This window comes from Uloborus diversus, chromosome 1 (genome assembly GCF_026930045.1).
Source record: "Uloborus diversus isolate 005 chromosome 1, Udiv.v.3.1, whole genome shotgun sequence".
NCBI classification, from domain to species: domain Eukaryota; kingdom Metazoa; phylum Arthropoda; class Arachnida; order Araneae; family Uloboridae; genus Uloborus; species Uloborus diversus.
The window spans coordinates 118,605,099-118,632,007 of NC_072731.1; the positions used below are offsets into that span (position 1 = coordinate 118,605,099).

General features: G+C 31.2%; 1 protein-coding gene across 1 annotated transcript in view; it reads left to right on the top strand.

Annotated features, from left to right (window-relative positions):
- The window catches only part of LOC129231756 (aconitate hydratase, mitochondrial-like), a 102,474-nt gene that overhangs the window by 7,050 nt on the left and 68,515 nt on the right, over nt 1–26,909 (top strand). The window contains 5 exon segments of the mRNA XM_054866125.1: nt 11,055–11,153; nt 11,372–11,476; nt 13,759–13,850; nt 16,499–16,604; nt 25,485–25,642. Of these exon segments, the coding sequence (XP_054722100.1) occupies nt 11,055–11,153; nt 11,372–11,476; nt 13,759–13,850; nt 16,499–16,604; nt 25,485–25,642 (560 nt within the window).

Here is a 26,909-nt window from a genome sequence, read left to right on the forward strand (position 1 = left end):
GTTACCAACTTCAAAATTATTGTCACTTAGCGTCTGGCAGCATATTTATAATGACTTGATTAGAAAATATTCTCATTATTTTACCAGCTTGCCCATATTTGTGTTTTTATGCTGCGGTGTCTACATTTTGAAAAATGCAATCTTATAACATCCGATATGAGAATAATATTTTGTTCTTTTTCCAAGTTTACTTTGCTTTATTAGGATAGTAATAAATGAAAAATCTCTTTATTTTTGTTAGAATGCTCATTTCAAGTTTTTAAAGCATAAATCCTTTTTATCAGTCAAAAATTAAAATGCTAAATTGATGGTTTAATTTAGGACTCTAAAATGGAATTTTAAAATAATTTTATCAGAAATATTTCTTTTACAAGCCGTTTTAATACTTTTGAGAATTGTCATCTCTTTGCATCGGCTATGGGAATCCGATTTTTTGAATTTTTGATGTTTAATACGCTTTGTTTAGAGGTAAACAAATAAAATCTCTTTTTATTTCTGTTAAAATCAAAGAATTTATAAGTTTTAAAAGAAATTCTGTGCTTCTTAAGAGTGTCTTGGGTCAAAAAGTAAAATGCTGAACCCTTGGCTGATTTTTTTTTTTTGTTACAATTATTTTAAATACTGTACAGAAAAATTTCTAGTACAATTTAACATAATGTAGAATGGTAGATAAATATTGATACTTGAGAGAGCGATCCCCCCCCCCCCAGCTAAATACTAGAAAAACACCCCAAAATGATATTCTCAACATAGAAGAGGAACACACTCAACTTTAAGTTTAAATGATGCAGTTTTTGCCATCTCTAAATTCTAAAATTTTGTTTTAACATTTTATTTATTTTTTTTTTTGCAAAATATTTGACTTTTCACAAAATTAATTCATTTTTCCAAAAGTTATTTGATTTTTCACAAAAAACGGACCTTGTGAAAAATCCTGCCTGGACAGACCACTGCTAGATATGGAAAACCATTCACTATGCACTTTGTGTCAGCATCTGCGGCAATCCAGAATTTTATCCCAAACTTGTCAGGCTTATTTGGCATGCATTGCTTAAACTTGCATCTGGCTTTTGTGGGAAAGAGTTGTTCATGAACTGTAATGCAGTCTTGCATAATATAGACGAACGTGCGAACGGCGTTCGCAGAAAATTTTTGGCTCTGCAGAAATTTTTTTTTCAAACAGCAAACGTTGATTTAAAAGAATTTTTTTTTTAAAGGGAATTTTCAAGAAAATCCCAGAGTTTATTTCTGTTAAAGCCTTTCTCCAAAAGCCTTTTAAAGCACATGTGTAAAAAAAAAAATAAATGTTTTGGCAGTTTTCTTCAGTTGGTGAAAAATAAGCAAACTATGTGTTATTGTAAAAAAAAATTAAATGATTTAAAGCACTTTTTTTTTGTCTCTTTCATTTTCGAATATAAATTTAATTTTTTATTCAAGGGTGAGTTAGGCAAAATAATTATTTGCAGAAAATTTTCCAGTTAGGATTTGTGTTTGCAGAAAGCTTTTCATTTTATTAAGTCTGCTGTAATGTAGGGTCTGGATTTATAACAATTGATAGAATTTTCTGTAAACATGTCGCAAATTTTTGAAATTAGACTTTTGTCCGTTTTCAAACCTTCTGATCTGGTTGTTTTTTGATAAAGCGTAAAAATCTCAAAATTTCTGTAAACCTGTCTCTTGCCGTTGTTTCACGAAAAAAGGAGGACCCCAAACAGTTGACCATAAACTATCAAGTTCAAGGCCTTTTAAGTAGTATAAACCTCAAGCATATAAAATTGGAATAAATACATACATTTCTTCTAATTTTAGGGCCCAATCTGTGTTTCCTAGCTGTTTATGAGCTTCTTCAGTTCACATTATGTGATGAAGCATGCTTTCATTTATGAATAGTCTCCATGAGCCGGACGCAAATTCATCATCAATATTCCGCTTTTCGTACGGGCTACTACTATGTCGGGCTACAGGTTTCTTTACAAACATTATGTTGAGAAATTCTTCCACAATCGTTAGTTTTAGAAGACATAATTTTCCATTTTGATCCATCTATCCCAAAAAATTTTCAGTTTTTTTTTCAGCTTTGGTGTAATATTTGGAGATTTTATTTTACTCTTTTTTCCTCTTGCCTTTGATGTTTCACATTGGTTATCGGATAAGTGATTCATGTCATTGTCTGATTGGGTCGCAAGATCAACCGATAAATTATCATCTGACGATTCATTCTTCGCTAAATATGTCATAGTCATAATTTTCATCTTCGGACTCATTTTCCGACAACTCTTACATGTTTTCAAGAGCTTCCTTGACCGAAAGCAAACTACGTTTTCTTGACATTTTCTGCCAAGACCGAGAATGGTTTGCAACTAGCAGTATAAACGCAGCTCTGTCAGATAACAAAAGAAAGAGAAATAGCTAGCTTTTCTTATCAGTAACCTGTCTATGACCTTGACCCATTTAACTTGCGGAGCCTTCTGTAGGTCCTTTTCATACCCAATGGGGAGCTGTTTTGACTGTTTCCGATTCCAAGAATCGTTTTGTTTTGCATCTACTTAGCGAAGGGTCATTCTGACTCTTAGCATGGTTTTAGGTAAAAGAATTAATATCTCGAAAATAAAAAATTCTGAGTGGCTAATTCTTTTTCAGGCTAATATTTATACAATTTAAGAAAAAGTCAATAAATATTAAGTCATTCCGCTTGTAAAATTTCTGAAAAAAATGGAAATAAAATTTGATTTGGGTCAGATTGCCACCTACCGCGGTTTTAGTATTAAGAGTGTTGAATGTCAGAAAGTTAAGTACGGAATTGCTGGGTGAAATTTATTTTTGTTTCTACTTCATTAAGTGTTTTAATAAAAATGTAACATCTATAGTTGATTTTTTGGATTTAAAAAAAAATCTGACATTTTTATTTGAATTAGTTTTTTTTAAAATGATTTTAAAAATCTGTGGATATTATTTACAAAACATTAATAAACATAACCAGGGTTGCCACTAGAGATGTACCGAGTACTCGGTAACTACTCGGTACTCGGCCAAATTCTGATGAGATACTCGGCCAATACCGAGTAGTTGCAAAAAATTGAATATTGTCCAAGGCTACTACTACGTCCACTAAAATTTATAAAAAAAGAGCAAGCATTATATTCTGCAATCATTTACAATTAAAATTTATAAATCAAATTTAAATTTTGAGAATAATGAAGTTTGTAATGTTTCAGTGGAATAAATCTTTATTTTAATGTCCCCAAAGTTAATAAAACTTATTTATTAAAAATTATGCAAAAAAGGTAAGTATAGAAAATATGGAATTTTTATATTAATAATGGATTTTTGCTACAAACAAATATCTTAATATATAAAAATCATTGTCCTGAGATAACATATATATATATATATACATATATATATATCAACGCACAGCCGAAACCACTGAAGCTTCAGACTTGAAATTTGGCAGGCATGTCCGCATGATTACAAAAGTAACCACTAAGAAAGGATTTTTCGAAATCTCAATTAGTTCGGGAGAAATTAATTAAAACCCCTTAATTTCTGCGAAACTAAAAACCTGTCATTGAAATTCAAATCCCTTATTTTCGAAGGCTTTCCTCCATTCAAATCATTATTCAGTACTTCATCTCAACTTTTGGTCGATAGCGAACTATAAATTTGATATTGTTTTTGTTTCTCACGTGATTCTTCGAGGCTTTTCTCAAGTCAAATCATAATGTTTCTGTGTTTTGCTTTTATTTTTTCAAAACTAGAAACGAAGTTTTTAAGAACATCATCACAGGGGGACTATCCTTTTGAATTTAGAAGCGTGCAGTTTCCTGTTAAAGTTTGCTTTGCAATAACCATTAATAAGTCACAAGGACAGACATAAAAAGTAGCAGGGATCGATTTAAGAGAAGACTTTTTTTCACACGACCATTGTTATGTAACTTGCTCCAAAGCCAGTTCATCAAGCAGTTTAATAATTTTAGCACCAGAAAAAGAAGTAAAAATGTTGTATACAAAGAAGTTCTAGCTTAAACATAGGTATAACAGTAAAATGTGGATGACCTGTGTTTTCAAAGATAATCAATACTTTAAAAGGATCGTTAATAACAGTTAAAGATTGGTTAAGGACAAGGGCATATATATATATATATATAAGGAGTCCAGGGTCCCCGGGATCCTCCCCAAATTAGAAAAAGTTATAGGTAATAAGTAATTATTATAGGGGATTTTCGAAACTAGGTGCACCAAGCACTGTTAACCCCTGCTAATTCCATTACCCGAGCAATGCCGGGTACGGGAATGCTAGTTAGTTATAAAAAACATAAAAATACCTTTGCTTAAAAAATAAAAGAAAATAAAACAACGTTAAAAGCACAGTGCAGGAACACTGTAGACACGTGTTTTGGCGTTACAAGGAATTCCTTTTTCAATGCACAAAATGGTAGCTCGTGGATTTAAAGGCATCCGACAAAAGTCGGATTTTTTTGTCGAACGTCTTTACATTCTTTAGCTCACATGTTATGCACAGAAAAAGACGTTCCTTGTAATGCAGAATCACGTGTCTGCAGTGTTCTTGCACATTTGTTGTATTAAAATTATTTATGTTTGGCGGACTAAAACTATAATTGATTGTTATACAGTGAAACCCCTCTTATGCGGACAATTTTTAATTCCCCAGTTCCAAAGCAAATAACATTATTAAACCCCTGTCCTGCGGACAAAAAATTGTTCTATTAAAGTCCGCATTAGAGGGATTTTACTGTAATTTGTTTTAATTACAACTTGAAAAATCATACCTTTTATTTATTTTTAATTTTAAAAATAATTTTTTTGTAAAATTTTTGACACAAAATTGTTTATATAATGCGTAATTGAATTTCATCAGGAATTTAGTTTTAAAAACTATTATATGGACAAGGAGGTCTATACTACTATTCCAATAAGTTCAAAATTCATCACATTTGCATCAGTGGTTCTTCTTAAAACATAATTGGTACTTGGTAACTCGGCCGAGTACTCGGTAACTCGGCCGAGTAGTGAAAGGCCAAGTACTCGGTAATCGGCTACTCGGCCAAAGTGCTACTCAGTACGTCTCTAGTTGCCATCCCACAGGGAAACCTGCACAGGGAATTCGAAAATCAACAAGAAAACAGGGATTGTTTTATTTAACATGTATCTTGAATTCCATGATAATTTAATTTAGAGTATGAAATTAGTCGTCAATTTTCTTTGTTCTGCTTAACCTTGACACATTTAGGTCCAAGTAATGAGTGGTTAAGAGAAGGCTTTTTTTTTTCTTTTTTAACTTGCATAAAACGATAAATATATTCAATCATTATGCTATTATTTCAGTTATGAATTCTCATTTATTTCCCCTTTTTTATTTATTAATTAATTTTTAGTTTCGATTTGATTCCATGTGGTGAAATTATCAAGATATTAATGTTCTTTTTCAAACATCAGTGTTGGCTCGTTTGTAATGCTTCAGTTTCAAACAGGGAAAACAGGGAATTTTTTTCCCAAAATTGAGTGGCATCCCTGAAACATATTTTATACAGTAGATGAAAGAGCAACTGAATAGCTAAGCAGTGGTGTACTACTATTTCTTAAAATTATAATTTTCATACTTTTTAGATGAAAAATTCTTAAAATTAGTCTGTTTTCAATGTTTATCAGCTCAGAGTAACAGAAAAGTTTTGAAATGGTCTACAAATTTTTTGATCCATTTTGAAGATTAAAATATTTTCTACATTTTTTTTTCAAAAGGATCCCTAATGTTAAATTGAATGTTCTGTATTTCAATCTCGTGTGAGTAACCTTATGTTTCTGCCAAAATCAAATAAGCTTCACCAAAAATTGTTTGTTGTGTTTGAAGTTTGCCCTTTTGTATCCTGTAAGTATTGCAATTATTTTGATAGTTGGAAGTTATTTTGGCCTCTACTGCTTTCAGTGGACTTATTATAGTTCTTATTTTAGTTTTTAACAGGGCTATAAAAATCTATAAAATGTTACATGCCCTACCTGGCATGTTTGTCTAAGAAATACATGCCCAATTTTCCTTATTGTATATCAATAAAAACATTTGAATTTGTCGTACAGCATTAATCAAACGAATTATTTTATATAAATCATTAAAAAAAATAGTTTGAATAAATAGTACATAATAAGCCATTGTTAAATTTAACAAAATTTAAATTGTATAACGGGAAGAATCGCTTCCATGCAAATTGGAAACAGCAAACCATCTTAACAGTAGTGCTTGAAATAAATTTTGAGCTCCAAGTAAGGATATGTAGTTTTTCAATAAAATATGAAATAATCAAGTTCTAGGAAAACATATTTGATCAAAAAATTGCATGCCCGGCCGGTGCATGTAAGGGTAAAAGATTCACGCCTGATCGGAATTTTTACATGTCGGGCAGTGTAATTTTCAAGCCCTGGTTTTTAAAGTCTTTGTTTGATTAATAAATTGTTAGTATGTGTTTTGTTTTTAAAAAAATACTATTTTTCAATCAATAACACTTATTTTCTATTCATTTTCAAAATAAAACATATTTCAATCGTTAACCCTCCCCCTCCCCCCCCCCCCATATTTGAATTTGATTCTGAGACGACTCAAGTCTAAGAAGCAGGAAATGCATATTTTATAATAACGTTAGTATGTTACACATTTTTCTGAAAAAGGTTTTAAAAAATGCATTTTAAACAAGGAACTAGTCCTTAAAAAGTAAAATGAACTCCTGCAAAACTCCTTACTTTTAATTTTCAAAGTTAAGTATGAACCCTGTCAAAGGTATTGGAGTAAATTGTTTATAATTTTGGATATGGCACAGATGCCCTGTTATTGTGAAAAGCAATTTTATGTTTGCTTTTACTTGTCTTATTTAAATTATATTATTATTATGTTGGTTCATCTCATAGTTTTGTACTAAAGTGCTTAATATTATTGTTAAGCTCTACATATCTAAATTGAACCAAAAAAAAATTGCAATAACAGGTACAATGTGATTAAAGTTAGTCACATTGTGTATATTTTGCATACATTTTACATTTCTACCTCTTCGCAAAACTTTTAGAACAATGAGCCATTTTACCTTTCGCTGGTTCTTTCTTTTAGCTCGCGTTATATATAAATTCTTCACTAACTTTGATATAAATACATTATACTCTGTATGAAACTTAAAAGTAGTAAATAATGAAAAAAATCTTAACATTATGTGTAGTGTTTTAAGTTTTATGAAGTTCAATAAATTATGTAATGTATGGGGAAGTTTTATATTTTTAGGTATTATAACTATTTTTAGGTAAACCTAAGATCAAAACGTGCGTCCAAACATTTTTTAATTTAACTGTGAGCTGCTTATATGAGTAAAATGAGCTGGGTATATATTCAGAAAAAAAAGGTATTTCTTTTTATTGACCTAATTTTGTAACAATAATGCAAAGAAAAACCAAGCACATTCCACTGAACATGAACTTAATTAGCATGAAGCAACTTGCAGACCTGCCAACTGTCCCGTTTTTCACGGGAGACGCCCGTTTTTTACTCCATTCTCCCGGTTGTACGTTTGAGTATCCATTTCTCCCGGGTTTTTTTTCTTTTCGGGATTTTTATTTATTTTTTTTTTTTAAATTAAACTTTATTTTCTTCCTTAAAATAGTTACTCACAGCCCTAATAGATGGCGTGGCTAGCAGAGCAAACCCTCACTACTCAGTGAGCTTACGTTCGACGAGCACGACCGGTTAGTTAATCACGTGACAGCTAATGATCACGTATTCCAATCAACTGCTTAGAATGGTAACGGATGCGGTAACCGGTTGATCATAGAACGCTGCGGTTAATAACCCGTTACTGACCGGTAGACCGTTGAGGTTTGTCAAACGCAAGGTGAGTGGCAAACATCCAATTGGTGCGTTCGGAGTGTCGACCGCAATGCTTCCGGAGATGGTGTTTTGGTTTAACTCTACGTTGGCACTTCTACTTCTATCTCACGCATGCACTGTTGCCGTTTTCACAGTATTGTTCAGTTTTCAGACGCATGCTAACTGCGCCGCGTGTTTTCATCTTGCTCCTTGATCTACAGCGTGCGTTGTAGTTTAACATTCATCTTTAGGGATGTCTGAAAAAAAGAAATATCTACAAACTTATAAGAGCGATTATATGAGTGAATTCTCTTTCATGAAAAAATCAAATAAATACTTGTTATAACAAATGTTTTTTACTTATTATAGCATCGTTTAAAATTTTCTCCCTTAAAGCTTTGACTGGATTTCCCTTTTTTTTTTCATAAGGTTGGCAAGTCTGAACTTGTAACATGCTAAAACTATTGAAACTGAGCTTTTATACGCTCTTACAATATTCCAGAAACATATATTTATAAGATCGGAGAAACTTCCAGAACATTCCAAGACATTTCCAAGACAAAGTTGATTCAGAATTAAAATTCCAAATGTAGCAATGAAACACAGGGTTCATACGGGTTCCTGGAAAGTCATGGGGGGAAAATGAACAAATTTCAGACCTGGAAAAGTCATGAAAAATTAATATTTTCATTAAAAGTCATGGAAATTTATTTAAAGTCGCAGAAAAATGTCTTGAGCAGTAGTAAAGTAGCTAAAATAGCATTAGAAATCTTGAGTGATTTCACAGTACTGCACGTAAAAGCTATTATATTTGAAATTTCAACAATTTAAAAAACAGTTTAGGAATCCTATTGCATCCACTTCTGTAACAGCCACCGGCTTTATTTGTAATGTGATTTACTGCTGGGACATAACTAATTTTGATTTCTCCATTATTTTCAGTACTTCTTATGTGTTATATTCTATATTAGTGGACTTGTATATTGATTTTGCCACGCCCACTCAAAAGGTGTCAATTGCATCCGAGTTTATTTCAACTACTTGTCAGGGTTCGTAGGTGTCATGGAAATCCTGGCAAGTCAAGGGGGAAAAAATAGAATTTCTCTCTCAGACCTGGAAAAGTCATGGAAAAATGTCCTGGATAAAGAGAAAGTAACAGAAACTAAAGGAGCATTAGAAATCTTGAGTGATTTAACAGTATAGCACATAAAAGCTGTTAAAAGTGGAAAATTGAACAATTTCAAAATCAAATCTGAATTTTGAAATCTTATTGCATCCATTTCTTTCACAGCCGCTTGCCTTTTTGTTTTGTGAGGAGATTTTACTGCTTGGACATCACTTATTTTGAATTTACTGTTATTTTCAACACGTCTTATGTTTCTTATTCTGTAGTAGCGAAATTTCATTCTTAGTATTGCCTTAGCCCTCTCAAAAAAAAAAAAAAAAGCAATTCAATGTCAGGAATCGAACATGTTCTGGAATTTCTGAACCTATTAATTTATATGCATTTGAAAATGTACAAATAAGTAAACAAAACAAGTATACTTTTAAATCAGAAGATTGATTCATTACTGAATGGTTTTTTTCAAAAAAGTTCTGGTTAGAAACATAAAAAACTAAACTATGTGGCTTTACTTTAAAGAACAAAAATACTGTCAAGTAACGTGGATGATTAAATGCACTGTTGACACTAAAAAAAGGTGACTTGAAGCAAATTTATTGAAACTTAGTGATGACTCATTCAACCTTTGTCCTTTTCGATATCATTCCGCCTGTTTATAAAAAAAAATCAGACATTTAAGCATCATCATATTTGTTTCACTGCATTTTTACTTTACTTAAATTTATATGATGAAGACAAATAAGAATAGTTTAGTTTACACTTATATTTTTTCCATTACGAGTAAGTTCTTCAATGAGGCTGTGGCATTCATGTAGACGTTTTGCTAATGCTCATTTTCAGAAATTAGCAAGTTTGAGATTGAATAGTGCTATTCTCTTTGTGTGACGAGGTCAAGAAAATTTTCATTGAAAATTTCGTAAAAAGAGTTACATTTATCAGAAGAAAATAAAGACTCGGGAGATAGAACATAGAAATAGGGGAGTTCTAATATTCTAACATTACTGCCCAACATACAGTTCTTAAAACTGATCCATGTTGCCAACAGAAATATCTGGTTTAGAAAAATGAATTTGTTGATAAACGTGTCTTTACTTCAATGAACGAAAATACTGTCAACTTACTTGGATGATTAGAAGCACTGTTGATACCAAAGGACAATATTTTATGAGGTATTTATTATTTGGAAATTAGTAGTTTTTAATTAGTATTTAGCTCATTCAACCTTTGTCCCATTCATTACTATTCTACCCTATTTTTAAAATATTTGTTAGGCACTTAAACATCAGTATATTGTTTCACTATATTTTTACTTTACTTAAATATATATGATTTATAGTTCATTAGTTTCTGCAGTGTGCACTGATATTTTTTCAGTCACAAGTCACAATGAGGTAGTTGTGTTCATGTAAAAGTTTTGTCAATGCCCGTTTTCGAAAAATGTCAAGTTTGACATTAAATAGTACTATTCTTTTCGTCTTGGCCGGGACTGGATCCTGGGTTTGAAGGGCTCGAAGCTCAATGCTGCCAATTGAGCCACTGTGATTATCTGCACTTGACACAATGCTATTACAATTTAAATTGATTATATGGGTCACAAACCCTTCAGTGTATATACATTGTGATATGGATGTGATATGGATATGTTTCATATTAAAATGGTCTCTTCATAAAATGGTGATAGTCATGTTTTTAAAATCTTGTTCACATATTCTTAAAAAAATAATTTACTAAAAAAATGTTAACGTAAAGAAAATGCTATTGTGTAATTTTTGCTTTGAGTTATTGATAATAAATTTTGAATGTATTAAAAAATGAAAAGAAATGCTTGCATCTGTTCCCCTTCTCCTGTTAATGCTAACATTTGACTTTCTCCAGAACTCTGTTTAAAACTTTTTTCTTCACGCTACTGAAGATTTCAACTAATTAAGAAGTCATTTGGCATTAGCAACAACAATGTGATTAAAGTTAGTCACATTGTGTATATTTTGCAAACATTTTACATTTCAGGAAAGCAAAAAGAAAGAATTATGTCCTATTTATACTAAAACTTCATTTTCCTTGGATTAATTTCAGATGTTATCTTGAAAGTTGCTGGTATTTTGACTGTTAAAGGAGGAACTGGTGCAATAGTGGAATACTTTGGGCCTGGTGTAGATTCAATTTCTTGTACAGGTATGTAGACATTCTTGTAGTGCGTCATAACACAGTTTTGATAAGGTATTTAAGGTAATGAATATTAATGTACTTGTCTTCTCTTTTAACTAAAATATTTTCATTATAATTAGTATCAAAGAATGATTTAATTTAACACTTGAACAATATTATTAATGATGTCTTTTTGTTATACTTTTATTATTATTGATATTTAATGTCTATTTTCAATTAATCAGGAATGGGAACAATTTGTAACATGGGAGCTGAAATTGGTGCAACAACTTCAATATTTCCTTACAATAAGAGGATGAGAGATTATCTAATATCTACTCGCAGACAAGGTAATGCTTATTTTTGTATCAAACACAGATAACTTTAACATGCAATTTACCCAAGTGTGATTCATGGATTGGAATAAAACTTTGAACATCAACAGAACATTTAAAAGTATAGCCTCTACAATCCTACTACCAATCTGTTACAGATCCATGACCTCTCTGTTAAATAACAAATTTTAAGGAGATTTTCATCATGATAAAGGAGAAATGTCATTTTTGAGAAATAAACTGGAGGAATCCACAAATGATGTCATGCTTTGAGGGAGGAAGGGATTTGTGCAATTGAAGCATTTTGTGACAAAAAGTGTTGCATCAGACATTTTTTGTAACAATATGCTTAAAAAACAGTTTGACATGTGACAAGGAGAGGGAAGGGGGTAAGGTAAAATGTGATCCTTCCTAATAAAGGGGAGAGAGGAGTGGAATATGTTTTTGAAAAGTGTGACACCATTTGTGTGGGAGGATCTCGAAGGTGATATTGGAGATGATTATGAGACGTCTGCTCAATTTCTATTTTTCAATGTCTATTATTGAATTTTTAAAGAGCCTCTATTACATTAAAAAAGTGGTGAAACTTTGTCTGATGGTTCGATAAATTTAGTTATCATAGGATCGAATGAGAGAAATTAGAAGCTCGTGTATAATGCGTTCTTGAATCAATTTAGGCAGCTTTTGAAATAATAAATGTTGGCATTAAATTTCTGAAGATTTTTTTTCATTATAAGCAGAGGGTTTCCGTGGAGCAACAAAGTCGGGGAAAGTCATGGATTTCGACTATGGTCCAAAATAGTCATGATTTTCAGCAAAAAATGCTCAAAAATCATGGGAACTGACAACTGGTCATGGATTGTTAGTTTAAGAACATGTAAAATTATGGAATCATACAGATTAAATGCAAAATTTACGCATCTTAGCCGTTTATTATGCTTTTATGTGTCAGCCCCAATTTTTCACATTTCGAAATCCGATTGCATCCCCTTCTATAATGTTAATTATAGAAATAATATTTACTATGTTTCTGCTATTTGGATACTTATAATGATGTGTTTAGCATTATTTTTAACCCTCCTAATGTGTCTAATTGTATAGTTGAGGACTTGTAGACTTCTAATTTTGCCGCTTTCATTCCACTGAAAAATTAGTCATTTCCATCCCAGTTGATTCAAGAGACTCTTAAAAATTGTCATTAATTTTCTGCCAGAACTTCAGTTAATGAGGTTTTGAGAAGATAAAATTGGCCTTAATTAAGTGAAGAATTAAGGACATTTAGAACATCGATAAAATAGAGAAATCGGTTAATTTTCTAGGTTAAAATTTTTTAAAAATCCCAAAATGTTGAAAACTCACGAAATAAAGAATTTTTTAAATATTTGTAGCCTATCCTAAAACTTAGGTGGTAATATGCCTGCTAAATGAATTAATACTTTAATATTTTATTTTTTCTGATTACTTTTTTTATTTGTTAGCTTTAATTTGAGTTATTACTAAATTATTGCTTGTTTAGATACTTTAGAAAACTACTAGCTTATAAAAAAATTATAATAACTTTAAGTTTCATTAGTTGTTTATGAAATAAAATATTTATTTAAAAGAAATTCAAAAGAAATAGAAATCAAGCTTAAATGTTTTGCTGTTCACCAGTAGTTTGAGATCATTGTCGCTGCATGTTTAAAGCTTCTTTTATTTTGAATAATAATTTTTCAACTAAAGCTTTCAGTGGTTGAAAAATTTTTGTGTATCATATCAGAATTTTCAGAGAAAAAAATTATAAATTTGTTTACATGAATATGTTACATTTGTTTACATTCTTCCTATAGAAATTTTTGTATAATTTATTAGAATGCAAGAAATATTTTCAAAAATTTTAGATTTATAAATGTATGTCCTTGGTAGCAAAATAGTTAAGTTAAAATTCAAATTATTTCATGTGTGTCATTGTTGCAAAAATTGATTTTTAGTTATAAGAGTAGCTGAGCTAGTTACATTTCACTTTAATTTGAATTTTTAGAAACATGTCCAAAGCATAAATGAGATGGTTGCATTTTAATTTTTACAAAACACTAGATATTCTTGTGAAACATTAATGTTTTTTTTTTCTGGAAAATTTGCTTCCTGTGAGTCATGGAAAGTTACAAGTAGAAGTCATGTAAAGTCAGGAAGTCATGGATATCAAAACTCAAAATGTAGCAGATACCCTGTATATGATTTTTCAGTTGCTTCTTTAAATTATTTTAAATCTTGTGCTCTTTTTGTAGCAATAGTGTAATTTATCATTTTTTTTATAGATATTGCCGAGCTAGCTGATGGTCATCATGATTTATTAACTCCCGATTCCGGTTGTGAATATGATAAAATTATTGAAATTAATTTGAGTGAGGTATAGTATTATAGATATTCTTACGAATTCTATTGAGCTTGATTCAATCATTAAATTAAAATGTTATTTCTTAAGTTTTAGAATACTAGCAGAATTCAATGTTATGCTTCAAGAACTAAATCAATTAAAGATTTAAGATCTCATTCAGTTTACTGATACAAATAAAGACTAGGTCATATGAAATCTTAAGTACATAATTGCAGGTAGAAATGCCACATCAGCATGATCGTCTAACCCCAAAAAAATGTTAAATTTTCAGAAATGCGCATTACTGTAAATGATGCACTTAAAAACGTTGATCAATACATCCATGGTTTTTCAGGATAGAAAATATTCATTATAAAGCATGTTAAAAAGTAATAATTTACAGTATAGACATGCGTGTGGCTCTACTTAAAAAAAAAAAAAAAAACCCTGAACTTAACCCCCACAGAAAAAAATTAAGAAAAGAAAAACAAAATACTGCATCAGAATCAATATAAGAATCTCACATTTAAATCAATTCTCCCACTTTTTGGCGAAAATCTGTAACATTTTGTTGCATTTTTTTTTTTTTTTTTTTGCAAAAAACTAAAAAGAAATAAATTAATTCATGAACTGCACCATGCTGCGAGCACTCGTTGGTGAGACAAAAATTTACTTTATCTACCAGTTTGTTGGCGCTCTCGGCTTCAATGACATCTGCCTCTAACTCGGTTATTCACTATTCCAGACTGATGAGTTCTAATAAGAATGAAACTGCAGTCTGGATGTGATAACCAGGCTGTCTGTGGTATATTGCAAGTAGTTCTGTCTTAGCCTTGACTTAGGAGCGATAACTTACTGCTAAGTGTCTTATTTACTTATCTTTAGTGTATGCTGCATTTTTTGAACTCAAGTACAAGTGCTGCATTTTATACTTTCTAAAATAATACTTTGTTCTGACTTGTTAAAATTTGTCTTGCTAAGGCTTTTAAAATTTTGCTGATTTACTGGTTAACAATATGAAAATCGTAGCACAGGCTCTGCTATTTATATGCATGAATTCGGTAAAAGAACGTTATGAATTGTAGACTGTTCATTTGATGCGTATTTTTACATGTCTTTTTTTTTTTTTTTGTGCAAACATCAATTTGTTGTTGTGAGAATTCATAGTTGAAGCAAACATTTTTTTTCCCCATTTTGTATAAATATACCCATTGTAGCAATTTAGGTCTCATTTGCTTGAACTTTTCTTTACACCCACTTTTTAGCTTAGTAGTTAGTGCACTAAGATTTTCTCTTTGTTTACATTTGAAAAAAGTTCTGAAACTAGCTGCTACTGATAAAAAGATAGCCACTAATCTAAAAGTGTTCACTAGCCACTGGCTAAACATTTGAATTTTCAGGTTGAGTAAGAAGACAAAATTAAAATAAGATAAAAATTGTCAAAGGAGAATAAGCCATAAGGACCATTCAGTAAATTACCGCCCAGTAGCCAAGGCTAAAGCAGAAATGTCGATGTAATGAAGAAAGTTGTATTGGCTAAGAAAAGAGGCAAACATGCTGATATTTAGAATTTTTAAGACAATTTTTAGGGTAAATGTTAATTTAAATTAAATGATTTTTAAAAAGATCAGTCGATTTATTCCTTAACGGGAGGTGCGGACTCACAGACCGCTCAAAAGTTCATCCAATCACCCCTGTTTCATTTCCAGTCTGATTGGATAGTTTTTACCAATTGCTTTTTGTTTTGTTACCTTAAACACCATCCTTGCTTATCAGTATCTTTAGGCAAGTGCATCTGGTTTAAATTTCATTGCATTCTTAGAAGCAGTCTGTGAGACCACACCTGCCCTTCAGTGTTACAATTTTCGGCAGTAGAAGACAGGGCTCTTAATGTTAGAAACCGCAGATATAGGTTCATTCAATCTTATCTGCATTACGTGGAAGAGACGCAAAGTATTCTAAATGAGGTTGAGAGTTGTTTGAAATGTTCACAAACGTCACGCAATGATGTTCTAGGGACAATGAAGGCTGAAAAATCCTCGAAATACGACGCGAAATACTAACAGTCAAAGGGCTGTCAAAAATTTCCCGTAACATGGTATAACCAATTTTCTGATACTAAAATGTTCTGTATATATTAGAAAACTAAAATGAAATCATTAGTTAATAATAGATTTGTTTTTATTATGAGTAGATAATTATTTACTACAGTATATGATTTTCTCAAATCTTAAGACTCTAGTAAAATTTCCTTGGAAAAGATATATTTCGATTAAAAATTCAAAAATATTTTTTCCCCTTACATATAAAAGTTCAAAGAACATCTGTGGGAAATTAGGAATATGTTATAATTGTAAGATTTTTTTAAAATTTGCAAATAGAGCAGTCTCTGAGACCTCACGTCCCTGTTACGTGCTACTTTTTCACCTCCCTTGTTACTGGTTAGATTAAAATCATTGACAGCCTGTTCAAATATGTTGTTTTTAATTCCAAGTGCTTATTTTTTAATTTATTATCCTGTTATAAGTCTTGGTGTTTGTATTTTCTTTCTGGTAGAAACAAGCCCTGCAAAATTAGTTGAAGATTATGCATGTAAATGCATAGATTATACACGTAGTTGTATAGAACTTATTTCTTTTAATTTTCAAGGAAATCTTTCAGTTTGTGTTTATTTCATGTAGCTGGAACCTCATGTAAATGGACCATTTACTCCTGATCTTGCACATCCTATTTCACAATTGGGTAAACATGCAAAAGAAAATGGCTGGCCCCTAGATGTGAAAGTAGGTTCGTATAACATTTGTATTCCATTGACAGTGAAATATAGGTGTAGAAAATTTTAGTTGTAGTTTGTTGTTGCAAACGCAAATGTGTTAGCGTAATACACATTTACAATACTCTTAAAAACGGGTTAAAAGCAACAGTTCATTAGAAACAGCTTGGGCCTGTTTATGAACCTTTCAAAAACTTATACACTTTAAAACTGAAACTAGTTTGGTGCCAATCCCGCCAAACTAAATTCTTTATATTCCCCGAAAATTGCATGCTGTGCTTTAAGTTTCAATCCTTTTACATCCTATAAACTTTTAAATTATTTCAAAAAATTTATTAACCTATGTTACTTTAATAAATTGACTTAATTTATTTCTTTTTTAGTAATTACAGTCAAACCTCCATATATCAAACTTCCACGTATCAAAATTTTCTATACATCAAAGTTCCAGCAAATTTCCATGTTCATTACATAGAACAATTGTTTCTATATATCGAAACAATCTCTGTACATCAAAAAAAAAAAAAAAAATTGAATTCTGAAATTTTGAATTCAAATTGTTTTTCGCAATCACGAACTGAGACAGGACCCTACTCATTAGAGTTATTGCTTCTAGAAACGGCTCCTGCCCCCCCCCCCAGTCTGCCTCTCCTCCTGGGCGGTTATGTGTGCATAGTTGTGTGTGTGCGTAGGCCTGTGTGTATGCACGTAGGTGTGTGTGTATGTGTGTAAACATGCGTGTGTGTAGGACCGAGGCCTTCGAGATAGGAAGGCCATCCAACTAGCAAATGACGTCATCGTTCGTCGATCCGCAATGATATTGGGAAGTGAGCGCTTTGATCAGTATTTTGGTTTAATTAAACTATTTGGTTTATTTATTATTGTCTTCTACTATTTTAGTAGTATTAAAACTTCTACTTTTTCATTTGAAAACATAAAAAGGAACCAATAATCATACATTAAAAAATACACTGAGCTTAATTCATAGTATTTCACATAAAAACATTTATAAGTCTTACAAATTATTCAAATAACTAAACACGATTTTATTTTACAATCTTGTAAAAACAAAGTGATAAATAAACATAGTTTTATTTTTCATTTGAAATATTTTTTAACACTAATCGCATTTTAACTACTCGTATATTGTATTGAAACATTGAGTCTTAAGAAGTATTCAAATAAATAAATAAACTTTCATTTTACAATTACATCAAAACAAAAAATAATTTTACCATTGTATTTGAATAAGAATAAAATGAAATTTTAAAATATAAATAAACATTTTTACTAAAGTAAACGAGAAACATAACTGCAATATGTTTCAAAGACATAACATCAAATTAAAATACATAATACCAGGTTATTAATGTTAACTTAGCTTAGCAAATTTATGCTTTTAAAAAGACATGAATGTTTGGGTGCCATCCCCCAACGTAAACGGTGCCCTACCTCCTTCAATTATGAAAACTTCAAGAAAAATACCCCATAAACATCTCCCCCATCTCCCTTAAAATTTCAAGGGCACAGTTATTTATAACTATAGCCGTTGAAAAGCTATCATTATTATGAGACTATGATTCCTACCCCTCCCGCCTTCGGTGGGCACTCTCGAAAAGTTACACAGGAATTCAACTTGAAAAACGTTAATTAAAGAATGAATTATACAATATCATGAATACTGTATGTTGTACATCAAAAAAAAAAAAAAAAAGTATTCAATATCAAAGCAGCCTTTTTTTTTTTATTGGAATTTGGCTACTTTTCCATCTTTAGCTTTTTCTGCTGCTAATGATTCTTATGTAGGGGGGGGGGGGGGCTTTAATAGTTCATCATTTTAGGATTTTGAAAAATTATTTTAAAGAGCATTAATTGATGACAAAGTAACCTTTTTCAAAAAACTTCTCATAGAATGACCATTTTATCAACTTTCTTCAATACTTAAAACTTCATATATGTTAAATTTAGATCAACATTTTCTGAGGAGGCTCTTTTAGGAATTCAGTGTGACATTTTTGTGACAGGGGGAAGGGAGAGGATAACAAGAAGAGTGACATCATGCGTTGTTTATAACAATATGCTCATGTTGAACAGCGGTACATGTAACAAGGAGGGGGGGGGGGGATTGTTCAAAATTTTGCAACATCCTTTATGGACAGCCCCTTAATTCAATTTATGTTACAGTTTCAGAGTTCCTGAAAGCTTTTTAACAGAAAACCCCAAGGAGTTCAAAAATTATATAGTTCAAGACATTTTACCTTTTTTAAGCATAACAAACAAGCATAGAGCATTTGGCAAAAACACGTTGCGTATCCACTGCTCAAAAGTAATCTTTCGTAAGCCCAGAAATTATAAATACCTTTAACTCCAGCACAATTTGTGCATAAATATCATAAAACTTAAAGACAACAGTGGAAAAAAAAATATATTTTTTTTTTAATTTGCGCGCAGAACCAGCTTGTTTGAATAACATTGCAGGGGCGTAGTTTGGGGAAAACGTTTGAGTATCGAACCCACCACCTCCGGCGTTCAAAGCTAATCTTCTTACCTCAGAACTACGGAAGCCCATCAAGGAATGTTTTTTCATCAAAATAGCACATGCTAGCGTATGAAACAATTTAATCGAAACCGAAAATATAAGATTAGTTCAGTTAAAAGCCTGTTTCAATAAACTTGTTTACATATTAACTGAATATCAACACCAAGTTACGTAGCTTCTGATAGCAACAAGTTCGCGGAAAATTTTGACACATGTATATTGTCAGCTTGGAAAATCCATTTCGAATAAATGCGTGTACAAGGTTGAAAAAATAAAGAAATAAAAAGTTGCAAGTTAACCGTTTCAAATATTAAAGCAGTATGCTGAAATTACAAATTACAGACAAAGATATCAGAAAGGAAACTGACAATTGTTTGTGTAATGGAGGAAAAGTTAAGTTACCTTAACTGCATGAAGCATAAAATGTTAATTTATTTATCTGAGAAAAGTACTTACCTCCGAACTTTAAAATTTATTCCATGAGGCGCCCAATTTTTTTCTTCTCATGCAGGTTGTTCGGTAGCGCAAATCGCTGACTCCCTTTCACTTAGCAGACACTCAGACACTTACAAGACTTATTATATATATATATATTTTAATTGCCTCTACATTCCGTTATGTTTAAAGGATGAAATAAATCCAACAGTATTGTGTTCAAGAATGTGCATCCGAAGTTACATATTTCCTATTTCATCTATTTCAACCAGAGAAAGCAGCACTACTATGTGCCTGCAAACTGCACTGCTTTCAAAGTTTCGCGCCAAGTTCAACGATCGACGACTGGTGGCGTAACGAAGCGGGGGGGAGAGGAGTTGTCTGGCCTGTTATCACGTGGGTCTCGGTAGGACATGGACGCCTCTGACCAAGAGAAGCGGATAGCTCAAAACCGGAGCAGCCGCGCCGCCAGCAGAGGACGGTGAGCGGTGGTGCTGCAAAGGCTTCTGGTCCGAATTGAAAAAAACACGGACACCAAAAACGGTCAAATGAGATCAATAAGTATCGTGATTGCTCAAAAAAAAAATCCAGACATTCATAGATTTTTTTTCCACTTTAGACTGTTTGTCTCAAGAAAAATGAAAGTTCGAGGAGAAAGTTATGTTCACTAAAGGTTGCAACGAAACTCACAAGGAACCTGGGTTTGTGGGTTGTGTAGATAGGTTGTTGTTCCGTTCTGGAATTCTTAAATTCCCTCAGGTTTATTTCAAATCTTAGATGCAACCAGTTATACAGTAAAATCAGTTTCAAGTTATCCCTGTTGTCTGTTGATTATCATTCCTAGTCTTTTTAGCTTCAGTGAAAATCATTCAAGTTAAGTAAATTGATTTTTGACTTTTCTCTCAAATACATTGTCAAAACGAAAATCCCTAATGTTGCCATTAAGTTGAATTGCCGAAGAATAAAAATATATATAGTCGCAAAAATGTCATTCCTGGCAAATTTAGTCTGCAAATTCCGTTATTATGGGAAATCGGAAAGCCGTAATAAAAGTACTTTAACTTAATGGGAAACTCATTCAAAAACATGAAAGGGTATTACAGTTGGCGAAAATTAGCTTTAATTTTAATATCTTGGTAAATTTTTAGGATAAACTAAGATCGTTTCTATACATGTTCAAAAAAAGTATGTTAAGACTTCCGAAAAATATTATTATTTTTTTAAACTGCATTTAAGAAGCATAATTTCTGCCACACATACACATTCATCCATTTCTTTTAAAATATATTTAACAGAGTTCATACGGAACATGGAAATCCTGGAAAGTCGTGGGGGAAAAAAGGCGAATTTCTCTCTCAGACCTGGAAAAATCATAGAAAATTGAAATTTTCATTCAAAGTCATGGAAATTTATTTAAAGTCATGAAAAAATGTTCTGGGCAAAGAGAAAGTAACAGTAGCTAAAAGCGCATTAAAAATCTTGAGTGATTTAACAGTATTGTACATAAAATCTATTAAAACTGAAAAATTGAACAATCCCAAAACAAATCTGAATTTTTTAATCTCATTGCACCCACTTCTGTTGCAGCCTCTTGTCTTTTTTTGCAATTTGATTTAATTGCTTGCACATCACTCATTTTGAATTTACCATTAGTTTCAATACTACTTATATTTTATTTTGTGTAGAAGCAAACTTGCACATTCTTGATTTTTGCCATGTCTACTCAAAAAATTCAATTGCATCTGAGTAAGTTCCCATCATTTGTAAAAACTTTATTATTAAATTAATCAGAGTTTATCTCAATTTGTTAAGGGTTTTAGAAAGTAAAGAGCTTTAGTCAGGCGATGGCACACAGAAATAGGAGAATTCTATTAGTCTAAAACAGTAGTGCCCAACATACGGCCCGCAAAACTCATTCAGGAATTAAACACTGTTTTGGGCTTTCTGAACCTATTAATTTATATGTATTTGAAAATGTGCAAAAAAGTAAACAAGTACATTTAAATAAGATGATTTATTCACTACTGATTTTTTTAAAAATAAATATCCGATTTAGAAAGATGAATTTACTACAGAATGTGGATTTACTTTAAAGAACTAAAATACTGTCAAGTTATGTGGATGATTAAATACATCGTTGACACTAAAAGGCAACTTTTGAAGCAAATTTATTGAAACTTATTAACGACTCATTCAACCTTTGTCCTATTCATTATCATTCTGCTTGTTTATAAAAAGACTATTAGACATTAAGCATCATTATATTCCATTCACCATATTTTTACTTAAATTTATATGATGAAGACAAAAAGAGCTTCGTTTTTTTTTGGTGTACACTGATATTTTTTCAAACACAAGTAAGTGCTTCGATGAGGTAATGGTATTCACGTAAAATTTTGCTAGGCTCATTTCCAAAAATTAGCAAGTTTGATAGTAAATAGTACTATTCTCTTCATATAACAAGGTTATGAACATTTTTATGAAGTCATGACAGGGTGGTGACAGATCAGGGAAATCAGGGAGATCAGGGAAAAGTCAGGGAACTTTATTGATCAGGGAAATATCAGGGAATTTCGAAAAAATAATAAAAATTCAGGGAAAATTGATCAAATGAAATTTTTTTTTTTTTTTTTGCTTTGCAAAATTAACCACCCTTTTTTCCTATTCATTTTCCGCAGGCAAAGAGGAAGTTGCCATTAAAGACTTAGCTCCATTGCCTTTACTCATTGTCTTGAAGTAGCTAGCGTACTGTAATCACAATTTCAAGATTTTTTTTTTTTTTTTTTGTAATTGATACTGTTAAGAGCTTAAAAGGTATTTTACTTGGCGTTTTCGATTTAATTGCTAAAATTGAATGTTAAATGAAAATCAACTTTGTTTCGCCATCTTATTATTCGCTGTCGCTTTAGATTATACGAAGGGTTTAAATTTTTTAGAAAAAAATTTTTTTAGACTTTAAAATCCTTTTATTTTAAAACCAAGTTATATACTATAGATTTTGAAATTAATTATTGTTTTTTTTTTACATTTCAATGTTTGTTAAAAAAGATTTTTTTTTTCGACTAATAATGAAATCATTTGAAATTGAGTTGTGTACATAAGTAAATATTTTTACTATTTTTTAATAGTTAAAATTCTGTATTCCTTCGTTAAAACCTAAGTTCTTGTTTAGAGAATAGCTCAATATGAATGGTTGTTTAAAGGTTCCAATTTGTTTTACATAAGTATGTCCATTATTTATGTAAGTAAAACTACATTACTTCTATACTTTCACAATTACTTGTTATTCTCGCAGCAACAATTATGCTGCTTGAGAATTCAGTTCAAAATTAGTTCCAAATAAACATTTTTAGTTTTATGATGATTAGATATTTCTTTACGAGTGGTTATAATAATTTCTTAGAATTCCTATGTTAACAGGATACTGGAAGTAAAGCATTGTTTTAGATTTCCTATAATATTTCTCGGTAGATAATTTAATATACTATTTTTACTAAGAAAAAGAAGCTTATTTTCAAAATATATTTTTTTAATTAACAGCTTATAATGTTTTAAACACTGCATTTTATTTAATATGCAATGGTTTTCAGGTACGGTAAAGGAAGAGAACCATTATCCATGGTAACGTAAATCAGGGAAATTCAGTGAACTTAATCAGGGAAATCAGGGAAAAGTCAGGGAACTTTTTTTCGCTGTTCCTGTTGCCACCCTGCATGAAAAAGTTTTGGAAAAGTCATAGAATTTTTTTATCCAAATGGAGTATGAATCCTGATTTAAAAAAGTAGTTTTTTAACACACATTGTTTACTGGCTGCCATGCATACCTGCATCTATTTCTTTCAAATTATGAAATAAGATATAGTTTTTAACTCATTATCTGCCAGTTACAACTGATGTTTAGTAACAAAAGTGGGGGAATTATAAAAGGGAAGCCAAATTGCAGAAAAATATGGAATTGCTTTTAGATCATTAACTGGATTATAACGATTCTTCAGAATGTAGAAAGATTCCCAAACAATCAAGGTCTGAAGAATTAAGGCATTTCTAAAGTTCTGCAATTTGGCTTCCATTTTTATAATTTTTTCTGATTTAATTTATTTATTAGCAGTTTCATTTTATCAGCAAAATTGAAATTTTTGATGAAATTTATTGTTTAACGGTTTCTCCTCCTATGGAATCATGTAATAAATTCTATTTTGTCTTGTTTATTTTAATTTGAAATTTTTGCTATTTAAACTGTCTACTGTTCATCCTTTTTGCTTTTAACGGTTGTCTTTTCATCCAAAAACTCACCATTTGCATTGAAAAAGAGCTACACTAAGCCCTCTGTATGCAGTAATCTGCTGATTTTGTGTTTCAAAACATTGCTGATTTCCATTTACTTTTCCGGTATTTATTTATATCTTAACACTAATTAATTCTTTTTTAAGTAATCAAGATTTTTTATTGGTTTCACTACACAAGGTAGGTTTTTTGCTCTATGTTTAAAACCATCTTTTTAACAAATTCAAACAAACAAATCTACATATGGTTATGCTATTATGGGAGATTAGGAGAACATGAGCAAAAATTCAATCTCAAACGTGATAAAGCATTTATCAACTTAATTCAAAAACTTGATTCAAAGTGCATGAGGTAGTCTTTAAGATTCATTTGTATGCCATAGTTTTATGATGGTTAAGTTATTAACCTCAAAGCAAAGCACTTCCTTTTGTATATTTTCTCATACTTCTTTCCCATTCAGGGCTCAAAACTAACAGTGGTCCACTGGCCCCAGACCACAAAAACATCCATTGGACAAGCAGAATATTGATTTTAACAACCCATGGCGGCAGTGAAGATTTATTCCCATTTTCATTTCAAAAATTTTAAGCGTCATTATTTTTGAGGAAAATGTCGCACCTTTATTTACGACATGGAAGTTTTTGCAACAAAAGATGTGTTTAGAAATTTATATAACATACTATTTTGACCATATCTTCCTTCTCAAAGCAACAAGTGAGTTGTTGGTTTAATTCCCTGAACAGTATTGGTGTTATGGAAAGTTGTCTGCTGTTTCTTTCTTTTCCCCATTTCTCTATGTTATTCAGTCGAACCCCATTTAACGAATTCATCAGAACCGAAACTTTTGTTCGTTAAATCAGGGTTATTTGTAACATCGGGATGTTTTAAAAACTGCACTTACATTATCTAAAACCCCTAACAAACGACTATGCAACTATATCCATAATTAGAAAGTGTACACTTTTTATTCAGCATTTCACGACTTAATACACATTGGTTAATTTGTAATTTTGAACTACTAAGTGATAGATCTTTGACTATTTCCTTGATGCTTGGCTCGAAATATTTCTTTAAACTTTATGGAGAGAAGAAAATACTGTGTCATTTCCAGGCCATGTAAAGCATTAGAAAAAGTAAGTTTTAATGGGAGTTTCATTATTGCTTTTTGCATCAGAATTCGAAGAAAAGTCTCTTTCTATTTTGGACAGTATGGATAAAACATTTGGAAAACAATCCAATATTTCCCAACTCAAATTAACAAAAAAAAATTTTTTTAAGGCTGTTAAAATAATTTGTTAATTCGGGGTTTATTATTCGCTAAATATTGGTTTTAGCCTTCATTTTAGTTGGTGGAAAAAGAAAAATTCGTTAAATTGCAAAATTTGTTAAATTGAGGTACATATCTGTTCAAACCTTTTTTTCTTTAGCTTTTCGTTTTTTAAAACCAGGAAGCAAAAATAAACCATGAAAAGTGCACAGATCAGTGAAATTTTTCAGTTACTGATCCGCTGATCCAGTGACTCATTTTTGTACATTGCTATTGAAAAATTATGTTAACTGTTATCGTAAATGTTCTTGCATTTAAAAATATATACCTTTGAGATAAATTTGAGTTGGCTTTCAATTTTTGTGTGTAGGACTCATAGGGAGCTGTACTAATAGTAGTTATGAGGATATGGCCCGAGCAGCATCGTTAGCAAGGCAAGTCCTGGGCCATGGAGTAAAATCAAAAGCAATATTTACTGTCACTCCTGGTTCAGAACAAATCAGAGCTACAATTGAAAGAGATGGCCAAGTAAGTACTACTACTTAATATTCTTCCCCTTAATAACAGGCCTCTAAGCAGTTCTGTGTAATCCTCTTATATCATACAGTGACATCACCACCACATTTCCATAGTGGACGCAGCTAGTGTTATTAATTTCTCTACTTTTTGTCAATACTATTTGCATTTTGAATTGATTTGTTTTAAAACTTTGTTTGCTATTGAAACCAAACCTGTTCAGCCAACTTCTTTTTCAGACAATATATCTTGAAACATTCTTCAAGACCCATAAAATCACAAGTCTTGTGTCTTTGATTGATGAAGCAACTTTTAATAGAAACCAAGTTTCTTTTCTGACAATGTTTTTTTATTTCAACCAAAGATGGCCCTCTGTTTTTGCCGCCGTACATTTAATGTTCATCTTTCTAGCCACTATTGTTCATTGTTTCTTCCCGTCATTATTTTAAGACAAGTGTTAGTTTTTAGTTTCAACACAAATAATTTTTTTTTTTGCTTTGTTTTTGTTTTATTGAAGTACATTGCTGTGTAAAGGTTTTCTCATTTATTATTATTTTTTTAAATTGTGTTAGTTTCAAACTGTATAATAGGTTGTAGTGTTATATGATGGATTTCTCAGTTTCTTCTATTGAGTTAAAGTAAAATCTTGCTGTCAGAGCACTACATGTACTCCATGACTCTTTTCCTTTAATCTGTATTTTGAATAATATTCCTTATCCCAATTTAAATTTTGTTAAATAGCTTGAATGTTAATGTCCTAAGCTGTGAACAAAGCCTATAGTTTTCTGTTAGATTATTGTACCTGAGAAAGCCCATTCTTATTTTAATTTTCATCACCCTTTTTAAGCAGCTGTGTCATGTTGAATGATTTTTAAGAGTTGGATGATAAGTATTGTTGTCCTTGCCTCCCAGCCAAGTAATAATCCCAAAACAATAGAAAGGGGAGAAGTTTTCAGGTGGGGGGAGGGGGGTTAAAAGTTAGTGATATAGAACTATACCTTTTCTAATGTGTAACTTGTAAATGTTTTTCAAAATCAAGGTTATGTAAAAAGAATTTGTTAAGTAAAAATTGGTTAAATGTAGATTCCTTTACATATTTAACATATCATGTCAGCTGTTACAAACGCATATTTTTACTATAATTCTTGTAATTGAATTTTTTAGTAGAAAGTTTAAATTACATGCATTTTCAAGAATTTGTTTCATCTTTGATATTCATCCTCAATGAAAATTCTTGCTTTATTCTTTTCCATTATTTTTAAATGATTTTCTGTTTTAA